General features: G+C 38.4%; 2 protein-coding genes across 2 annotated transcripts; one reads left to right on the top strand and one right to left on the bottom strand.

The window, feature by feature from the left end:
• Positions 1-1,056: 1,056 nt before the first annotated feature.
• On the top strand, positions 1,057-8,016 carry LOC133524336 (thioredoxin-like protein 1). Its single transcript, XM_061860305.1, has 6 exons — positions 1,057-1,234; positions 1,315-1,471; positions 3,329-3,439; positions 4,060-4,209; positions 4,596-4,729; positions 5,179-8,016. Exons 1-6 carry the CDS (start codon positions 1,137-1,139, stop codon positions 5,387-5,389), a joined length of 861 nt encoding a protein of 286 aa, XP_061716289.1. The 5' UTR covers positions 1,057-1,136; the 3' UTR covers positions 5,390-8,016.
• On the bottom strand, positions 8,007-19,977 carry LOC133524369 (ubiquitin carboxyl-terminal hydrolase 39). The gene is made up of 10 exons (XM_061860354.1): positions 19,813-19,977; positions 19,583-19,740; positions 17,404-17,518; positions 16,241-16,416; positions 15,333-15,558; positions 13,415-13,538; positions 11,210-11,369; positions 10,468-10,658; positions 9,095-9,247; positions 8,007-8,138 (listed from the first exon to the last, which is right to left on the bottom strand). Exons 1-10 carry the CDS (start codon positions 19,856-19,858, stop codon positions 8,033-8,035), a joined length of 1,455 nt encoding a protein of 484 aa, XP_061716338.1. The 5' UTR covers positions 19,859-19,977; the 3' UTR covers positions 8,007-8,032.
• Between the last annotated feature and the right edge of the window lie 99 nt (positions 19,978-20,076).

Here is a 20,076-nt window from a genome sequence, read left to right as displayed (position 1 = left end):
TTAACTTTTAATTTCATGGAAATGTATGGGGCTGAAGTCATAATCTCAAGAAAATCTTTATAGCGTGTTTCAGAATTTTGGCTATATGGAACAGCGCCATCTAGCGTGGAATTATGTAATGATACAAAACGGGACAGAACGGGATAGTTTTACGTATCTTTCAGTAGGAGTAGCAGATAAAGATAAATTTGACGACCGGTTTGGCCTAGTGGGTAGTGACCCTGCCTACGAAGCTGATGGTCCCGGGTTCAAATCCTGATAAGGGCATTTATTCGTGTGATGAGCATGGATATTTGTTCCAGAGTCATTGGTGTTTTCTATGTATTTAAGTATTTATAAATATTTATATATTATATATATCGTTGTCTAAGTACCCTCAACACAAGCATTATTGAGCTTAGTGTGGGACTTAGTCAATTTGTGTAATAACGTCCTACAATATTTAGTTATTATTATTTATTTATATATCGTTGTCTAAGTACCCTCAACACAAGCCTTATTGAGCTTACTGTGGGACTTAGTCAATTTGTGTAATAATGTCCTATAATATAATATAAAGCATAATTATGGTTTGTCCTTGTCACAGTTTATTTTATTTTTTATTCCCCACCCTAAATTTTAGTATGGTTTATGGTGGGCAACAAATAACCCGTCCGACGACCTGGATGGGAACCATTTCCAAGGACATGAAGACGACGGATTTAAAATCCGAAATTGCACAAAAACGCCCAGAATGGCGTTTTAGGACTAGGAGGGCCGACCCCAAGAGACATGGGAAATAGGCTCGGGAGAAGAAGAAGAAGAACAAATAACCCGACCAAAGTACGTAGGTTTGTTTTAGGTATGTTGTCAGGAATGTTAAAACATGTTTTTTTCATTTTGTCGCATTTGTATTTTCTATCCCTCACGGTCGCACGCGGTATAGCATAGCACATCTATACGATATTACCATCTATGATCGATTTCCAAAATTGTCTATGCTCATAGAATATGATACCTAGCAACACCGTTAAAATGACACGACATAAATTTACTGGCAACACAAGCATGGCGTCTGTCAACCATTTTGAAGTATCATTCCCTGATTGTTGTCGTTCGAAGTCGGGCGCTTGCTTCTGATTATATTTATATAAATTATGGGTCTAGCTACAGTAATTGAGAATGAGGGTCATTTCCAACACGAAATGGCCAACGCCGGCACGAAGCTGGTTGTCGTGGACTTCACGGCGACTTGGTGAGTTGTAACCTAGAAGTTTCAAAACTACGGAGTCATCGTGGTTGAACGGTGTTAGTAACAAGTTGTAATGTTCGCAGGTGTCCTCCTTGCCAGAGGATCGCGCCTTTCTTTGAGCAACTGCCAGCGAAGTTCCCTAGGGCGGTGTTCCTAAAGGTGGACGTAGACCGCTGTGCAGAGACGGCGGCCGCGCAAGGCATCAGCGCTATGCCTACTTTCGTTTTTTACAGAAATAGAGTGAGTATGCTTTAAAGTATTTTTTTTATACCACGACGTTGGCAAGCAAGCATACGGCCCGCCTGATGGTAAGCAGTCACCGTATCTTATGGACGCCTGCAACTCCAGAGGTGTTACATGCGCGTAATTCATTTATTAAAAAAAATCGGACACTGATAAAGCAGATGCTGAGGTAATAAGACTTCAGTCTTATTTGAAATAAATTGTCTTACTCAGTAAGATTGCTATATAATAAGAGATACATGAAAGGAGATCATTTATCATGAGATTAGGTGGGACCACACGGAGTGAACACACGCGCAAGGAAATTGCCTCGCGCATATGCTTGCTCTGTGTGGACCCACCTATTCAGGAACCTTGTGGTATAGTGATGAAAATTCACGATTAAAATATAAAATTTTAACTGGACCTGATTTGCCTTATTTCTTTTGAAGAATATGTAGAATAGTGTCAAATTCTGTAGATGCCTTGCGAATATTATACAGTCAGACCAAGATCATTTGGTAGTGATTTTGATTGCCCAGGTAGTGCACATATTATTTTAAACTCCAAATCTCTATGAAATTATGATGTTTACTTGACACTTGCACTGTCTGGGCTATGAAAATATCTGCCAACTTATCTTGGTCTGGCTCTACAGTCATAGAGAAATAGGTAAAATGGGTTGCTCATTCCATACATCAGTAATGTTACCAAAATGCTTATTATGTTCATAGTCGACATCTAGCGGATATATTGGTACTATCTATCTATTAAGCCCTTTTATTCTGAGTTGGAGTAGTTGTTAGTCTCTTAACTCAGTGTGCCGCTTAGCACAGGCCTCCAGCTCTTCCCATTAGGGTCTGTCGTGAGCCACTCTTCTCCAGTTCGGGGACGCTATCAGTTTGAGTTCATCCTCCCATCTTGTTTGAGGTCTCCTCTGGCTCAGTGTGCAAGCCCTTGGATACCAATTTTTTATGATTTTGCTCCATTTTTCCTACCTGTCTCTTAACATGTAGCCAGTCCATCTCCACTTCTGCGGATCTATTTTAGTGAGTATGTCTGTCACTTTTGTTTTTTGTCTCAGGTCTTCATTTCTTATTTTGTCTGTCTGTGTGTTCCCGTCATGCTTCGTTTCATAGACCTCTGGCAGTATTTAAGCCTGTCCCGGTGCTCTTTGTTGAGCCCATGTCTCACATCCATATGTAATGTAGGGTAAGATACATGTGTTGAATACTTTTCTTTTTATGGTAATGCTGAGGTTAATGGACTGCAATTTTCAGTTAGTCTGTCGTGACACCCATGACATCTAGTGTCAAGTAGCAGTACTGATAAATCGTCTACTTGATGTCAACTATGAAAATAATAAGCGTTTTGGCGAGAAAACTGATGTATGGAGTGAGCACTCTATGCTTGCTTGTTTCTCTATGATACAGTGAAATACTAAATTTGGCAACCCTTTGTGAGTCTAACGGACAGTTGCACCAACCACACTGGACTGAGGTTTACTTTGAAATATTACATACAATAAAATTTTACCGTTGCTTTACCGTTGACAGACAGTTTGGTGCAACCCACCCTTAGTCTCTTCCACTATCTTCCTGTCTTCTTCTTTCCACTGTTACCCCCTGCTGGGGTGTAGGGCTCAAACCATTTTCTTCTACCGACTCCGGTCAGTCGGTCAGGCAACTTGGGGTAACTTCCTTCCTGTAGTTAATACTATCTCACTGCAGTTGTCACAATCCTTGGAAAACTTCGTCATGCTGGTGTAATTTCTCGTAATATCTAGCTGCCCAGAGGTCTATTAAAACTACTGAATATAGGCCATATCAGTTGTCATGATCGTCTGCCTCCTATTTCATAATAAATATGTTTCAGACAAAGATTGACCGGCTACAGGGGGCTGACCCGGCGACTTTGGAGAGCAAAGTGAGACACTACTATGGATCTGACGATGCTGGTGACGAGGACAATGCAGTTGCCGGCCATGTAAGTTACTGTGTACTTTTACCATTTGACCACCAAACACAACTAATAAAATGAAGAAGAAAAAAAACGATGTTCTTAAGCACTATATATAACCTGAAAGTTGGGTTTGCAATCTGGATCCGAAATGTACGAAATTATGCGGATCCACGGATCTTCCCATACATTTCGGATCCATCATGGAAAAACAACCCTAAAGTTGTATAGGTTTCTTCCATTAATCAGTTTCTACTATATAAAGAAAAAAAAATCCTTTTGGCCTTTACTTTTAAAAAACATGTAAGGTCACTACAGTAATCACATTGGAAAACTCATGCAATTATTTAATTCTTGTTATTCTTTAATAAAGACTAAAATAAAGACTTATTTAAACGATTTTTTTCATCCAAGTACGGCGTACATGCGTCCGTACTGCATTTGCGATAAGCAGGACAGAACAGAGGGGTAATTAATTACATAAAGTGTTCATAACAATTTAAACGTTTTTGTATTTTAATACACCTTATTATATTATATTTATATATTGGTCACCATATTAGAATCCAAAACCAATTTATTGGCAATACAGGTGCATATACATGATTTGTGTCCCCAGTACCTATATTATTTATAAACCATTGCAGATGGACCTCGGAACTTTCATCACCAAGAGTGAATGCGAGTGCCTCAACGAGGCCGACGAGCACCCGCTGGCGCACGCCCTGACCAGCGGCGGCGGCTACCTCGCCAGCGACTGTGATGAGCAGCTCATCATTAACATTGCTTTCAACCAGGTAAAGATCTTAGTCGGACCTGAGACTTTAGATTCATACTCTGATATCTCACCAGCCACTGTGATGAGATGATGCATCATAACATCTCATTCAACCAAGTAAAATTCGGTGCAAGATGTTTTAATTTAAAAATGCTGCTATGCTGCTCTCTGCTGTTTTAAAAATGGTGCTATGAAGTGAAATCTACTAGTAGCTTCATTCATACAACAACACATAATTATAGTTTATTGACAGGTATTAGTGAATAGGTTATCTCTTCTGTTTCCGAAAGTTAGCACTCTGCAGTAACTTATATCGGCTAAAATCGGTAGGTTTATTCATAAAATTAGTGGTCTGTCTCCTGCCTCTAACTCGGTTCAAATAACAGCTAAAATGTGTTGTTTCAGTTGGTGAAGCTGCACTCTGTGAAGATCAAGGGTCCCGCTGACAAGGGCCCCAAGTCCGTGAAGCTGTTCATCAACCAGCCGCGCACGTTGGACTTCGACCAGGCCTCTGGGAACACCTCCGTGCAGGACTTGGAGTGAGTACTTCTAGTCAACTACGCTGTTGGACATATGTCCCCCCAAATTATTAAGAACTGCAAACTCCTAGTATGCTGCACTCCATTGCTTGCTGGCAAATCTTGAGTTGGGATTTCTGGGCTTCCGTTATGTACAGACTTATCACTAAATAATTACTAAGGCAGCTATTTCTATTCTAGAAGTACCTAAATAATAAGTACTTCTAGAAACATGCATATCATCACAACACCTCAAATATGGGCAGTCAAACCTCTCGTCAATCAAACGCCGGATTGGTTTGGGGTTGGGGGGACTATAAAGGAGCCCACTGGTTAACCGTCCGCTATCGGCTTGTCAATTAGAACAAAAAGTTGACAGTTCCGAACTGACAGGCCGATACCGTCCAGTGGACTGTAATCAGTGGGCCCCTTAACTCGTAATACATTAACCTAACATTCCCACTTCCCAGGCTCACTCCAAACGACGTGGAAGGCAACCCGATCCCCCTCAAGTTCGTAAAGTTCCAAAGCGTCCAGAACATCCAGCTGTTCATCAAAGACAACCAGTCTGGCGGCGACGTGACGCAGATCGACCACCTGGCGTTCTATGGCACGCCGGTCGCCACTACCAACATGGGCGAGTTCAAGCGCGTCGCCGGCAAGAAGGGCGAGGGGCATTAATGGCTGGGCTGGAGCTTAGGGTGATACTACTTGGCAGGCTTTAAATGTGATTATATTCATAAAACTGCTTCTAATAAACTCAAATATGACAATTTAATAGGGATCTTTCCTGACATATCGGTACAGTATCACTAAAGAGGATTTGAAATAGGTGGGTGTCAACTTTGTAGCCGGAGTAAAATTACTACCATCTTTAGAAACACGATTAAAACTTTTAAAACGTAATTTGACTTTGATCCTTATCCTTATCATATGTGTTCAATTTGTTAAATATCAAAAAGTGGCGCCATCTTACCGGGCATTACCTAAAGGTTATGGCGCCATTTGATCGAAACAATGCTGATATACCTTTGGCCTTTGATTTATTAGATTTAAACTCGAAGCTAGTACATAGTGGTATCAATAGATCAAAGGCCAAAGGTATGGCGGCATCGTTTCGAGCGATGGCGCCACAACCTTTAGCCGATGCCCGGTAAGATGGCGCCACTTTTTGATAAAGATAAAGATAGTTTATTATTCAAGTAGGCATATTACAATGCGCTTATGAACGTCAAATATTGAACTTTAACACATATCAGTGAAAGAATAGGATCAAAGTCAAATGGTTTCTAAAAGTTTTAATCATGTGTCTAAAAATGGCAGTAAATTTACTCTGGCTACAAAGTTTTCTTTGAAAATCAAACACTATTTCAAATTTTCTTTGGTATTTCTTTTTTTATACGCAGATTTTTTACTGATTGGTGAGGATCAGGGATGTCACGAATGCCGCATTTTTTACATTCGCGAATGTGAATGCGAATCAAAATGTTAGGGAATATTTAGTTGTTATTATCATTCCTAATTAGAAAAAAATCTGTTAGTACATAAACCATATATTCCCTTAGAACGGGATGTTATAGTGTTGAGAAATGATGTCTACAGTTCTAAATGCATTACTTGAAAACAGTTTGCGAACACTGTCTATACGCGAGTCGACGAGACAGGACACGACTTGCGCACATGCATTCGCAAAACATTAGCTTCATTTGATGGGAATGCGAATATCGATGCGAATGTTTAAAATAATGCGAATATTCGTCACATTCATAGTGTGGATGCACGAGAGCGGAACGTATCTCTCTGCCAGTAAGTTATCAATACTTTCGTCGCATCAATCCCTAATAGCCAAGTCGGGAAGGAACCTTAGACCAAAATAATCATGAAATACTGCCTCACTAAGCACAAGACCTGCAACTCTGTACTTCATAAGTAATAGTTGCTGATTTTTTAAACGCGTTTTTCAAGATTGTTCATATATTTTTTTCTAATGCTAAAAAATGAAATATACAATTGAAAGATATTTCAAAATGAGTTATTGTTCTTATACTTAGTGCGGCAGAATAGTATTGAAGACTATGAATAAATTAAGATTTTTATGGGTATAGTATTTAATGTCTATAATCAAGCTAAAGTAACTGCTGGTTAGTACCACACCTCGGTACGCAACACAAGGGTGTACAAACTTTAAAATCATATTGTAATACATGAACGAAAGATGCAAGTGTTGTCTCTAGCACCGTTGACTCATAGAACCAGTCTCCATTGATCTTAAAACACACTTTAGTGTTATTATTATCAGCGTTGACCGAACGTTAATTAGAATTGACAAATTGAACCGTACCAAACGGTTACAGTATCGGTTCAATTTGTAATGGTTACTGGTCAATTCTAATTAACGTTTGGCCAACACTAATTATTATATATCAGTTGCTGAAGATTGCAGACCCTTGATTTTCTGTGCAATGATGAAAGTTATTATTCATAATATTATTTAATTTTATAATGAAAATTGTGTTTTAAGCGCTTATGCTTAAATATTCTCATATATTTGAATACCATGTAAGCTACCGTAGCAAAATAATTGATCTTATTGATAGTTGGCCTAGTGGGTAGTGACCCTGCCTATGAAGCTGATGGTCCTGGGTTCGAATCCCGGTGAGGGCATGTATTTGTGTGATGAGCACAGGTATTTGTTCCCGAGTCATGGATGTGTTCTATGTATTCTAGCCTTCTTGAGCTTATCGTGGAACTTAGTTAATTTGTGTAAGAATGTCCCTATAATAATATTTATTTATTCTAATAATTGACCGAAGTTATCGTCAAAGCGCCCACCATTTTAGGGTAAATCTAGTTGAAAAATTGTCGCAATTAAATAAATTCTACTTTTATTATTATATGAAAGGTCCTGTTGGGCCACGAGGTAATGGATCCTCTACACTCCAAAATCGAAACTGAATGAGGAATATTGTATCCTAATCAAATATCGCAGTAAATCGGAATCTAAAGTAAAATAAGTCATGTCTATCGTGAACGAAAACGTGTGGTCTAAAGTTTAGTACCCTGATGTGTTGCGCAGCTGGTCCAGAGCCAAGCTTTCCAATTATTACATATTTCCCAAACTGTCTAATATAGTAAACACTGAATGTAATATATTTTGTGACATGATTATAATTATTTAAATGGATTTAATTGGAACATTAGGTATTCACGATAATTTGTAAGCGTAAGGGTCATCGAGGTCCGCAAAATGGTTCTGGAATTTCAGACTTTGCATATGCAATAATTCAATAAATAAAGATTATATTTTAGTGATGGTTTTATTGCCTAAGGTTTGGGGTCTTGGTTGAGCTCGTAGATCTGGATGTAGGCTTCCGTGAGCGTGATCATCTGCGGGAGGATGCTCGTCACGTGGAGGTCCTGCATTTCGTACCTTAAACAAGGATAACGTTAATCTAGTCTGTGTGTAATTAGGCGGGTCCACGCAAGAAATTTCCTCGCGCACAAACCGGCTAGTGTAGACGTGTCTCGGCCGGATTGTGTGCGAGGAAATTGTACGCGTATGCTCGCTCTGTGTGGACCAGTCTATTGATAAGGATCGAATATTTAGTCATCTGTTGGCCATTTTTAGGGTTCCGTAGCCAAGATGGGAAGAACGGAACCCTTATAGTTTCGTCATGTCCGCCCGTCTGTCAGTATATCACAACCATTTTACTCGGAAACTATAACATATTTTAATCAAATTTAGAACCTAGATGTATTTTTTAAACGAATACATTCTGGGAACAGTAGTTTTGATCGGATGCATGTAGTATGGTGGATGGATGGATGTAGTACTACTTGGAAACTACTTGTTTCCTCACAAACATAACACCTACTGTCGCAAAAAAGGTGCTCGTCGAGCCAGATTGTTTGTCAAGTTTCTATGGTATAGCCAAAGAAAACTACTTTCTTTGAGCAAAAAGAATTTGAAATAGAGGTGGATTGTCAAAGAAAACTTTGTAGCTACGTAAATTTACTGCCATCTTTCGACACATGATTACAACTTTTAGAACACCATTTGACTTTGATCCTTATTCTTCCACCGAGATGTGTTAAATTTGTTAAATATCAAAAAAAAGGCGCCATTTATTAGATCATAGGCTAAAGGTATGGCGGCATCGTTTCGAGCGATAGCGCCACAACCTTTAGCCGATGCCCGTTAAGATGGCGCTACTTTTAGATATTATTTAACACATATAGGATCAAAGTCAAATTGCGTTCTAAAAGCTTTAATCGTGTGCCGAAAGTTGGCAGTAACTTTATTTGACATTCCTCAATTTCAAATTCTGCTGTAACGAGTTAAAGTCAACCAATGGAAATACGTAACGACAGTCGTCAGTGACGTACCACTGCTGCGTGGGCTTGTGCAGCACGTGCGCGCGGTAGGTGCCCTTCTCGGGCGCGCCGTCGTGCACGATGTTGCCGACCAGCTCGTATGTCGTGCGCCCCTTGTGCTTCGCCTTCACCTCCGGCGTGAGGATGTCGCCGAAGTCTACGTTCCTGTGACAAATACACATTTTGTGCTCAATTTAGATCGTGTAATTCACGAGGACGCGGGCTTTGACTCTTAACGTATGTTATTTTAGGTTAGATTGGACAACTCTGAGCGTCAACGCGGATAACACGATCTATATATACCCGCGACAGTTTAGTGTTAATAGAATTATTCCTTAGAACTAAGTTGACGCTCATTAAAGAGGGTCTTGTTTGGAGTCGTGCAACTTGTGAAATGTTTTAACTAGAGCTATCATTTACATGTCAACTTTTATCTGATATCCTGTACTATCATTTAACAATAAAAAAAGTACAGGTCAACGACCTCGTTTTCAAAAAAAGAGATAATATGTAAAAAAAAAGTAAATTTTTGAAGAATTTTTTTATCTTTGTTATTATTTCTCGAGCGATTGTGTAAAATTCTCTGTGACATTCATGCTTGAAATTTATGTCCCAATTCATAAGCTATCGAATGATTTTTTTTTTTTATGTGCGACAGGTAAATGGACAGATAATGATACATTAACCAATTGCAGTCGTGTTTGGAGCTATAAAACTTTAAAATGGTTGAGAAAAATCAGGTATGGGGGGTGATTTGTCGATAAAATTCATCGTACTATACGTGGTTAACGGCTCCACTATACGTGCACAAAGACATTGTATTTAACGGCCTAGAGTCCGTCTAAGCTAACTTTGCGGCGATGTGAATAAAACAAAGTGAGTGAGGTTAATTACAAGAGTCATATTTTTAGTAATTTGACATTAATGTTGACATCGCAACACTTTGTCATTGCAAATCCTATGCAAAAATATCTTGGTCCGTACCTTTCTAGTAAGTAAATAGGATTTAGGCTCCTCAGAAGGCATACTTAACAATACAGTATATAAAAATAATAGTAGGTGTCCCCGCGACCAAAGTGAAACAAATTGTAAAAGTAAATTTTAATCAGCTAAATTTACTGCCATCTTTCGAGACAGAATTAAAACACTCAGAATGACATATGACGATTTGACCCTTGTTGTTTCACTAATATAATATATGTTTCACTAATATGTGTTAAGTATCAAACAGTGTCGCCATCTACTCGAATATAGGCCAAAGGCATATCCCCATCTATTCGAGCATACATTTTTCGAAGCTAGTTATTTCTTAGACTATGTATCTTATACGGAGTTATATTGTAAACTCTATAGTAGACTTATCTTAATACAAAATGAATGCATACTTGACAGGAAAGTTGACAACCGTGGGGTTCTTCTCGACAAAGAAGGTGTTCTTGGTGAACCGCTTGATGTACAGTATGAGGTAGGGGGGCAACTGCGTGATCTCGAACCGCTTCAGGAAGTTCTCCTTGTACGTCTTGTACTCTTTGGACGTTTGTCCGTTGAATTTGGAGAGTAATTGGTAGAGGTTCACCTGCGTATAGAAAAAAAAATTAATGGTAGGTATTACCGTGTTAATGGCAAAATTATTCGTGGGAATCTACTGAAGCATAACACCAGGGGCCCATTTCTCGAACGGTATTAGACTAATATTATTAGTACACACACTCAAATCGTATGGGTTTCCACGACAACACACTAATAATATTAGTCTAATCTCTTCTTCTTAGCTCTTTTCAATCTAATGTTTAGTTTTTAAGATTGATATTGTGCTGTAGCAAAAACGTTGTATTCTGTAAAAAACTGGATAAGTGCGAGTCGGATTCGCCCACCGAGGGTTCCGTACTTTTTTAGTATTTGTTGTTATAGCGGCAACAGAAATAAATCATCTGTGAAAATTTCAACTGTCTAACTAACACGGTTCATGAGATACAGCCTCATGACAGAGGGACAGCGGAGTCTTAGTAAAAGGGTCGAGTTTTACCCTTTGGTTAGGGAACCCTAAAAATGACTTAATTTGTGCATCGTTCTCAAATCAAACAAGTTAAGAAACCATATCTATTCTATTCAGTTTCAAACACTGACCTGTGGAATAATATTCTCTCTGAACTCGTCGGTGAAGAGCGGCGTGGGTGGCAGGTCGCACGTCAGGTACAGGAACGGGGACTCCGTTATCAGCTCCTTGTACTCGTCGCTGTTCAGGTCCACTCGGGCCGCGTCGTCCGCGTCAGGGGGTGGCAATTTCCTATCAATATTCGAACATCATTGAACCACCATTACATAAGCAAACTGGAGAAAAAAATACCGCGTGAACATGGGCGTCGCCAAGAGGTGTTCGGGGGGAAAGAACTCTGGAGAACAAATTTAGCTCAAGGCGCGTTAGGTCACCAATGCGTTGGTCAGACATAGTCAAAAATGCATTTAATAGACCACTCTACAAATGTACAAGAGCTACAGTACGGGAAGAATGGCGACGGATTGTGAAGCTTGCCACCGGTCCTGATAGACCACGATCACTCTGACAAGAGTGTGACGACAAAGAAGAAGAATGTATGACCTTCTTTATCACCTTAGCCATCGGCCATATGAACTGCCCCCCCACCTTTCACCCCCTAGCCCATCAACTGGTGACGCCCCTAATGGTGTCGGAATGCACGAACGTTGATATTGGGCCGAAGCCGCACGCGTCATTTGAAGTATTCGGCGGCTAAAGCGTTAAATGACCTTCTGCGATGAACGGAGATTTGAGGAGCATCGTGAGGAAATGCCACCGGGGCATTAACTTGAAGCTTTGACACTAGGCAATTGAGTTAAATGAATTCTACAGGCGATCGACAACCCGCCTGTTTACGACCGGGTATCCTAATAGTTGAATGCCCTATCCTCCTGCCCTATCATACACAAAAAAGTAATACTCGTAGTTTTATACCACTGGACTGGGTTTGCAATAGGCCTTTGAGTTTAAGGCACTGAGTTTTTCGACCTTTGATAAGGGCTCGCTGCACAGAGATGTGACTTATTTGAAATACTTGTATTTAAAATGCAAATACAAAATGCAAAATACCTATTTTGTATTTTATATTTAAATACCTTTTAAAGAAAACTATTTTGTATTTTATTTCAAGTAGTTTTTGGGACCTATTTTCTATTTTCAAAATACAAAATACTTTTTATTAGGTAAAGTAGGTAGTGACCCTGCCTATGAAGCCGATGGTCCCGGGTTCAAATCCTGGTAAGGGCATTTATTTGTGTGAACACAGATATTTGTTCCTGAGTCATGGGTGTTTTCTATGTTTTGTTTTTTTTTTTAGTTTATTTATGCACTATGAATTTTTTGAAACAGGGTTTAACACAATAAGCCACTATTGAAAACCTCTAACTAGGGTTTATGTATTAGTTGGCGAGATCGCGCGGACCGATCCGCGTTTACTTAATAATACCATTATTACATACTTAGTTATGTTTTCCTGTCGAAGCTGTTATTGTATCTATCGTTTAAATATCGACCTTATGTATATGTATTTAAGTATTTATAAATATTTATATATATCATTGTCTAATATCCACTACACAAGCCTTAATGAGCTTATTACTGTGGGACTTAGTCAATTTGTGTAATAATGTCCTATAATATTTATTTATTTATTTATTATTTTAACATGGAACCGGTGAATCTGTTTAGTAACGCCGCAAATGACCACAAGCGTAACGAGAGATTAAAAATGTGGAATCTTAAGCGTTGCAAGGGTTTCAAGGCACGAGAGGTAAACAAACTTTTCTGCCCTGGTGAAACACAAACGAGACGTTTTCACCAACCAACGAGAGGTATATACAAGCTGTAAAACATTACAAATCTAAATTAATGCTTTTAATAATTGAGTATTAAAAACCGTCACTTAAAAATCCATTCAACCGGTAAACATGAGGAGACACAAAATTTGCACTCTACAGGACTGATATACACACTATTTTTAAAGAATAAAGACAGCCTTTCCAACTTGTAAATTCCGAGCTGTACTAACTTTTTAATTCAGACTAGGTATTCACTATTTAAGAGTACCTTTTATCGCAAAGTATTTTGTATTTTAAAAAAGCATTTTGAAAATACCTATTTTGTATTTAGTATTTTAAATACAAATTTGAAAACTATTTTGTATTTTGCATTTGAAATAGTATATCAAGGAAGTATTTGTATTTTGTATTTAAATACTTTTTATAAACTATTTTTCACATCTCTGTCGCTGCATTACTAGTTTCAGCTCCTGTCTGAGGTGTCTCCGGTCTACTTGCCTCGTGTATATCCTCATGTGGCCGAGGAACGACTTGTATATGATGGAGCTGTCCGCCTTCTTGGTGCCGTTGAGCGCCATGTGCAGGGAGTTGAGGAACCAGGAGAGGAAGTCCACGGGATCACCTGAAAATATCACCAACGGTTTCTTAAATGTGTACAAATGCAGTTTTGATAATATTTCATTAGTGGATAAAATTATTATTTCCAATATTTGTAATGCTAGGGCCGTTTTACAAGTTCATAGAATAGGGAACGTGCATGAACCGTAGGCACTGCACAGGAGCCCGCTGTTTATTGGCGCGAAGTGTAAATGTCAAGTTTAAGTTATCAATGTAGCCCACAAGATGGCAGGACCTACAATGCACAAGAAAACGTACTTGACCTATAGAGGGCAGATCTTGCTTTGGCGTGAAGTGTCAATGTATAGTTTATGTTTCCGATTTAGGCCACAAGATGGCAGACCCTCCAACACGCACGGACCCTATAAGTATGGTACAGTCAGCATCGAATACTTAACCAAATAGAGTATCTCTACAATTCGTGCTCAAAAGTATCTGCCGCAGTCTAATTGTTTTACATACAGACAATTGTATCTTTTTGTTAAGCTATTAGAAAATTGTAGATACTTTTGGTGCATCGTCTGATCCGCTACTTTTGACTTTGACTGTATTAGAGTACAGAAGAAGTACTCATCAGTCTCATCATCATGTATAAAAAAATACTTATTTCAGACCTTGGTCCATACACTGTTAGTTTTAACTTAATTCCTTAAGCACACAAAAAATTAGGTTATTATTATACTAACTTTAATTTAAAATTAAATATTATAATGTTTAACTGGAGCCAGCCACATACACCAGTAATAACTACTTAAACTCACGTGAGTCATGTGTATGTAGTTACCACTGAGTATACCCAGGTCCAGTGCACAAGAAGCTGGCTATCAGATCTGTCAGCTATAACAGGAGACTGCAAGACAAGTTAAATAATATCTATTGTTTGTTAAGACAAGTAGTAGATTGTAGTTCTGTTAATAAATCAATAAAAATAATAATTTAAAATCATCATATGTAATAATTTCAGATTCGTCGAGAGCATCGCTAAATAAACTATTATTAAAATTGGTCATATGGTAAACTAAGCAAATGTAGGCAGTTGGTGCAGCAACAGCAGATCGAATATTAACACATCTACAGCATTTCGCAAGGCGCATAATTAAAACAGATACGTTTAATAAAATTGGTAGATAAAATAATTCATTCAGCATTATTAACATGATGTGTAAGTAATATTCATGCATGTTTATCTGTAGTTATAACAGTCCCAAAGTAGACTGGGCTTCGACCCACCAAACAAAACTACCAAAGGGACCCACCTCTTGGCCGTCTTAAAAAAGAGGGAATATAATATTATTGAACACGCACAGATTCCCTAGTAGTTACAAGGCCCACGGCCCACTCAATATTCGCTCGCCACTCACCAACGGGACGCGACCCATAGCAGGGAATTGCTGAGTTAGAAAATTTAATCAAATGAGTAATATTATAATTAATAACAATGTAAATTCTAATACTCTAAGCTTTCAATTGAAATCGAATATGTATAATGCTTAAGTTTAAACAGCCGTCTAGACACAACATTACTCACTTAAGATCATGCGTTGATTCTTTTATTCCTTCGCCTGGTCTGTATTCATAATTATATTTTACCGATGAAATAGACCGCAATTAGGACATTTCTACACAGAGCTTCAAATAACAATGGTGACAATGGCTACAAGTAAGTGTAGTCAATCTGCATAATGAACTTGCAGTACCTTTTTCATGCGTTTTAGTTCGCCAAAGGGTCAATTAACCGCGTGTAAGTTCCACAGCTTGCGTATCAGTTCGCTGAACCGTTGCTCAAACAATTACTCACTTTGCTTAATGAACTGGAACCTCTTCTTTGACCACAGCACGACCGCCTGCAGCATCTCGTGCGGCGATACGTGCGCTTTAAACGCGCGCGGGTTCCACAGCTTGCGTATCAGTTCGCCGAACCGTTGCACGAGCAGGAAGAGCGAGTCGCCCGGCGGCCGCTTCACGTTGGCGTAGTTTGCTTCGCGGAGGAAGTAGTTACGCAGGGGCCTCACTTGGGAGAGGCACTGGAAATTAGTATTTGTTGAACTATCTGTACCAAAAAGTACGGACGCTTCCGTTTATCATAAGACAATAGCAATAGTAAGCCCGAACCCGAGTAGAATACCCCGTTTTAGTAATGAGTTCTGTCGATCATTTACGATCTTCATTTGAACGTTATTTCACCTACAAATGATACTTTCCGAAAGCAAATGCATAAGTCACCAAAAAGAGTCTTGGCTATTTGGTGTTAAGTACAGGCGGTTCAGGGGCTTGCTTTTTGACACCGTGGGGTTGCAGGTGAACGCATCCTAATCATGTGTTCTTATCCTGAGAGAAATCGTCAAATCAATTTAACCTAAGTTACCTGACAATAAATAATTTGTATCTACGTCTATATCATAAGTTCCCTACAATGTTATGAAGCGATAAGCTAAATGACGTATATTAACAAATCTTTATATGTGGTTGAATTGTAATTTTTACTTTACGTTATCGTAAGCTTTATTCATGATCTATGTGGCATGGCTTTACCTGCATGATGATATTGCAGTAATATTTTGCCTTGATGTTGTTGAGCCCCACGATCCCCGGCACGTAAATGGTACCATCGATGGCGTGCACTGCTTGGTGTTGATACTTGACCAGTGTTAGACTGTATCTCATTGCAATAAGGGTGCATGTCAATCAGCTGTGAGCAGGTGTTACCTGTAGGATGACATTGCAGTAATCGTTCGCCTTGATGTTATTGAGCCCCACGATCCCCGGCATGTACATGGTGCCGTCGATGGCGCGCGACTGCTTGGTGTTCGAGTCCATCTGCTGGATCTGCTCCGGGGTGAACACCGGGTTCAGCACGTACTTGATGTCGTTCAGTGATGAATCTGCGAATTGTTACATTATGTTGAGACCTTTACCCTTTACGTGTTAACCCTTATGATATATATAGTCCATTTCATAGAGTTGTCTGCAGTAAATTTAAATGTAAAATACTGTAAATTCATTTTCTGTAGCTTATTTGTTATTAGATATTCGTTAAAATATCATTTTGTATTCTTTTGAATATAAAGTTTACACCTTTGTTGCCCATGGATGCACTACAAATCTTACAAAGCCTATTTCAAAAATAAAGAAAAAGCATGTATCCAGCTAGTGCTAAGTATCCTTTAAATCACATCCCTATTAACCAGCATTTCCTAGAAACGTCTGAAGAAATAAACACAAAAATAAATAAATACAATATGGATAAGTATTATGACTATTTTGAGACAATCTTAAACAAGTGGATTTTGTAAATGCATATATATACTTCAAAATTCAGAAATAAATAGCAGTTACAAAGATAAAACTAGCCCTTACCGGAATTTGAGCTTACAGTTTTTTAGACAATATCACTAACAATTACTCCATGCATAAGGCCAATATATATATCTAAGTGTGGCTGCTGGTACAGCATGGCTGGCCTTTACTTTGGGGCCTGTTTACACATTGAAAAGTGTATATTGTGAGTTCATACATTTGCCTCTAAACGCTATTAGAGGCCATAAGACGTGAAAATGATAAGACTAGATTTAAATCTATGTTAAAAAAACATTACTTACCATACATTGTAGGAATTACGTAATATAAGTGATTTTAGTTATATAACTAGAGACTTATGACCGCACAGTTAAATTCATAGTTGAGTTTTGTGGGGCTAGGATTATTCTTAAGAATACCGCCGTATCTTATTAAATAAATAAGTAGTAAATGTACAACTCACAATAAACACTAATCTATGTGTAAACAGGCTTCAATGTTAAGGTCACCCAGACTTACCTGTATGCCACACAGACCTTACTTGAAAAAAGCTTATCATGTTTTTAACTTACCAATAACCTCATAGTTGTCCGGCAAGCAGTAGAACTTGAGTGTGTGCAGGTTGAGGAACACATGGTGCCCATCAGCCACAGAATGGGTGTAGGCGTGAGTATTGGTGCCCCTTCCCTGCAAGAATGTCACTAATTTATTTGCACTGCTGGACATGGTAGTGTTGGTTAAGATTCGAGTCCTTTTAGTCCTCTGCTATTAGAGTACACTCAGTTTTTTAGACTCCCACCAAACTCGAGTTCTTTTTAACTTGTTTGAGACTCAAAGTGTTTTGTAGACAAGTCCTTTTCAGAGAACTCTCATTTAATTACAAAAAAAAATCAGAATGCATTCTCTTTATGTAAAATTCATGGACTAGATACATCATGCAATGCTTATTTCCCCTTTTGTTGAACTAAAAAGACTCAATATAAGACTCAACTTGCAGCTTAAACGACTCGCAATTTTTTTTGAGCCGAGTCTCGTAAAAACGAGAAGAGTTCTTCAAATTAAGACGCCTGTGTTGTATTGTAGTCTTCTGTAGTCTCACTGTGTAAGAGTGTTTATGCTTTATCATTATTATTACTTATTATTTTAAACTTTATTGAACATAAAAAAGAGTACAACAGGCGGACTTAATGCCAATAGGCATTCTCGACCAGTCGACCATAAGGCAAAACAGAAAAACTTCAAGGTGGGTGCAGTGAGAACAAAAAACCGTAATTTTTGAGTGAAATAAAATTTCTAATTAAATACTATAGAATGTTTAATTATACCTTACCATGCTAGACCAATATGGAATAGGCATACACATACATGCATCATTGAGTTTCTTAGCAGATTTATAGTTCGTGTCATCCACGATGACGCCCAGATATGTCGAATCTAACCTTTAATAACATGACAATACAAGTCAAGACACGCGTCTTCATGAAAGACACGATCTATCTGCTGGTTTCCTCACAATGATTTCTTCGACCGAAAAGTACTTAAATGGTAAATATGAAATTAATTTTGTCTTCAGTCATAACACATTTTTTCACGAAAACCTAAATGGTACAAACATGTGCAATATAAGTCAATGTAGAAAAGAAAATTAACGGAAGACCATAATGTAAGATTTATTACATTCAACTGCATTACTCAACTAAAATTCATAATGAAATGTAAAACTTTCTTTAACCCATTCAGCACTAACCAGTAATCACATGGGTAACAGAACAAAAATATAAAATGTTTACAACTTAATCTAAGATTTAAATCTTATATTTAAAATTACACCAGAACCCTCTTGATTAATCCATTTTTTGCAATCTAGGGCCTCCCATATCCAGTTGGCCCCCGCTACTTTAATTATGTCATCAGCCCAGCGTAGCATGGCAATGGCCGTCTTCTTTTTCTTTTCCCGTCTGTCGCTGGTAAGGTCCACCTGCGTCCTGGAGCCCGTCTCCTTTTTCGCTTTTGGGCCTGGCTTAGTGGCTCTATAATCTTAGTCTTGTTTGTGATTGTAGAATGCCTGATCTTATCTATCTTTCCTTTTTTAAGCATATCCTTTCCAAATAATTCATAGAATCAGGTGTCACTTTGTGCAAATCCATAATAATAAAAACAAAAAATATTTACATTGTTAATCTGCGATTTTTTTTTGTTTTAGTACTCCTTTCCATTCCCCTTTGGCATGAAACTATCATCCTTTTCGCCTTTTATGTTAAGGTCTCCCAACCTTGCACATGTCCATTATTTTCTTTCTAGCAGAAGTACCTACTTATAAAACTAGAAAACCCAATGAAAAATATACAATTATGTACAAAATATTACAACTTTGTATCTTGCCCATTTTTTCAAGTGAATCTCTACATCTACACCCATCTTATCTAGAAAATTTGAAACTTTTCTATAAGATGATCTTGCAGAGTGCACTAGTGGTCCATCATTTCGACTTTGGTGTTGATTTTTCCAACTACTTGCGTTTGTTTCACACATGGAAACACTATAACAGAGTGGCTTATGCTGCCCTACTAAGCCAGAAAATTCATCGCTAACTTATTATTAGCTAGCTGATAATTCCATTTTCAAAATCATTTGTTATTGAGATTGAGAGCTATTTGGCTTAGGAAGGTCTCAACCATCAGACATGAGGATATATACATAGAATAAGATACTGGGATTTTTCAGTGGCGACCACTGTTCCTGTTCACTAACCTGGAAATATTTCCCGCATATGAGGCAAGCGTACACGTTTATCCGAGTCAACGACACAGAACATAACTTCTCAAAGTCGAAATCCAGTACGTGACGGTTTATAGTATCCAGGTACGGACACTGGATGTGAGGCATCTTCAAAGGCGGCGCCGAAGCCTCTGGAATTCATGTAAAGTTAGTGAGCATCGTAAACAAATAGAAATGTAGGTTAGGTGTATTGGGCAACTTACCGGGTTCGGCATCGGAAATTTTCCGCTTTTTAGTTTCTTCAGACATTCTTGTTAGGACGCGGTTTAACTAGAAATAGATTATATTTATTAAAAATAACAGTGTTATACGGCAGCAGAACTGACAAACTATAATGACATTTGATAGTGTCCTACTTAACTGACGTTACTGACGTTCGTGACAGTTAACTAGCACAGATAATGATGCGCGTCTAATCGATTCAATCATCGATGGTGGCAAAATGATCCCAATAGGGAATATTACGC

This window comes from Cydia pomonella, chromosome 1 (assembly GCF_033807575.1).
Source record: "Cydia pomonella isolate Wapato2018A chromosome 1, ilCydPomo1, whole genome shotgun sequence".
Taxonomy (NCBI): domain Eukaryota; kingdom Metazoa; phylum Arthropoda; class Insecta; order Lepidoptera; family Tortricidae; genus Cydia; species Cydia pomonella.
This window is presented reverse-complemented; position numbering and strand designations above follow the sequence as displayed.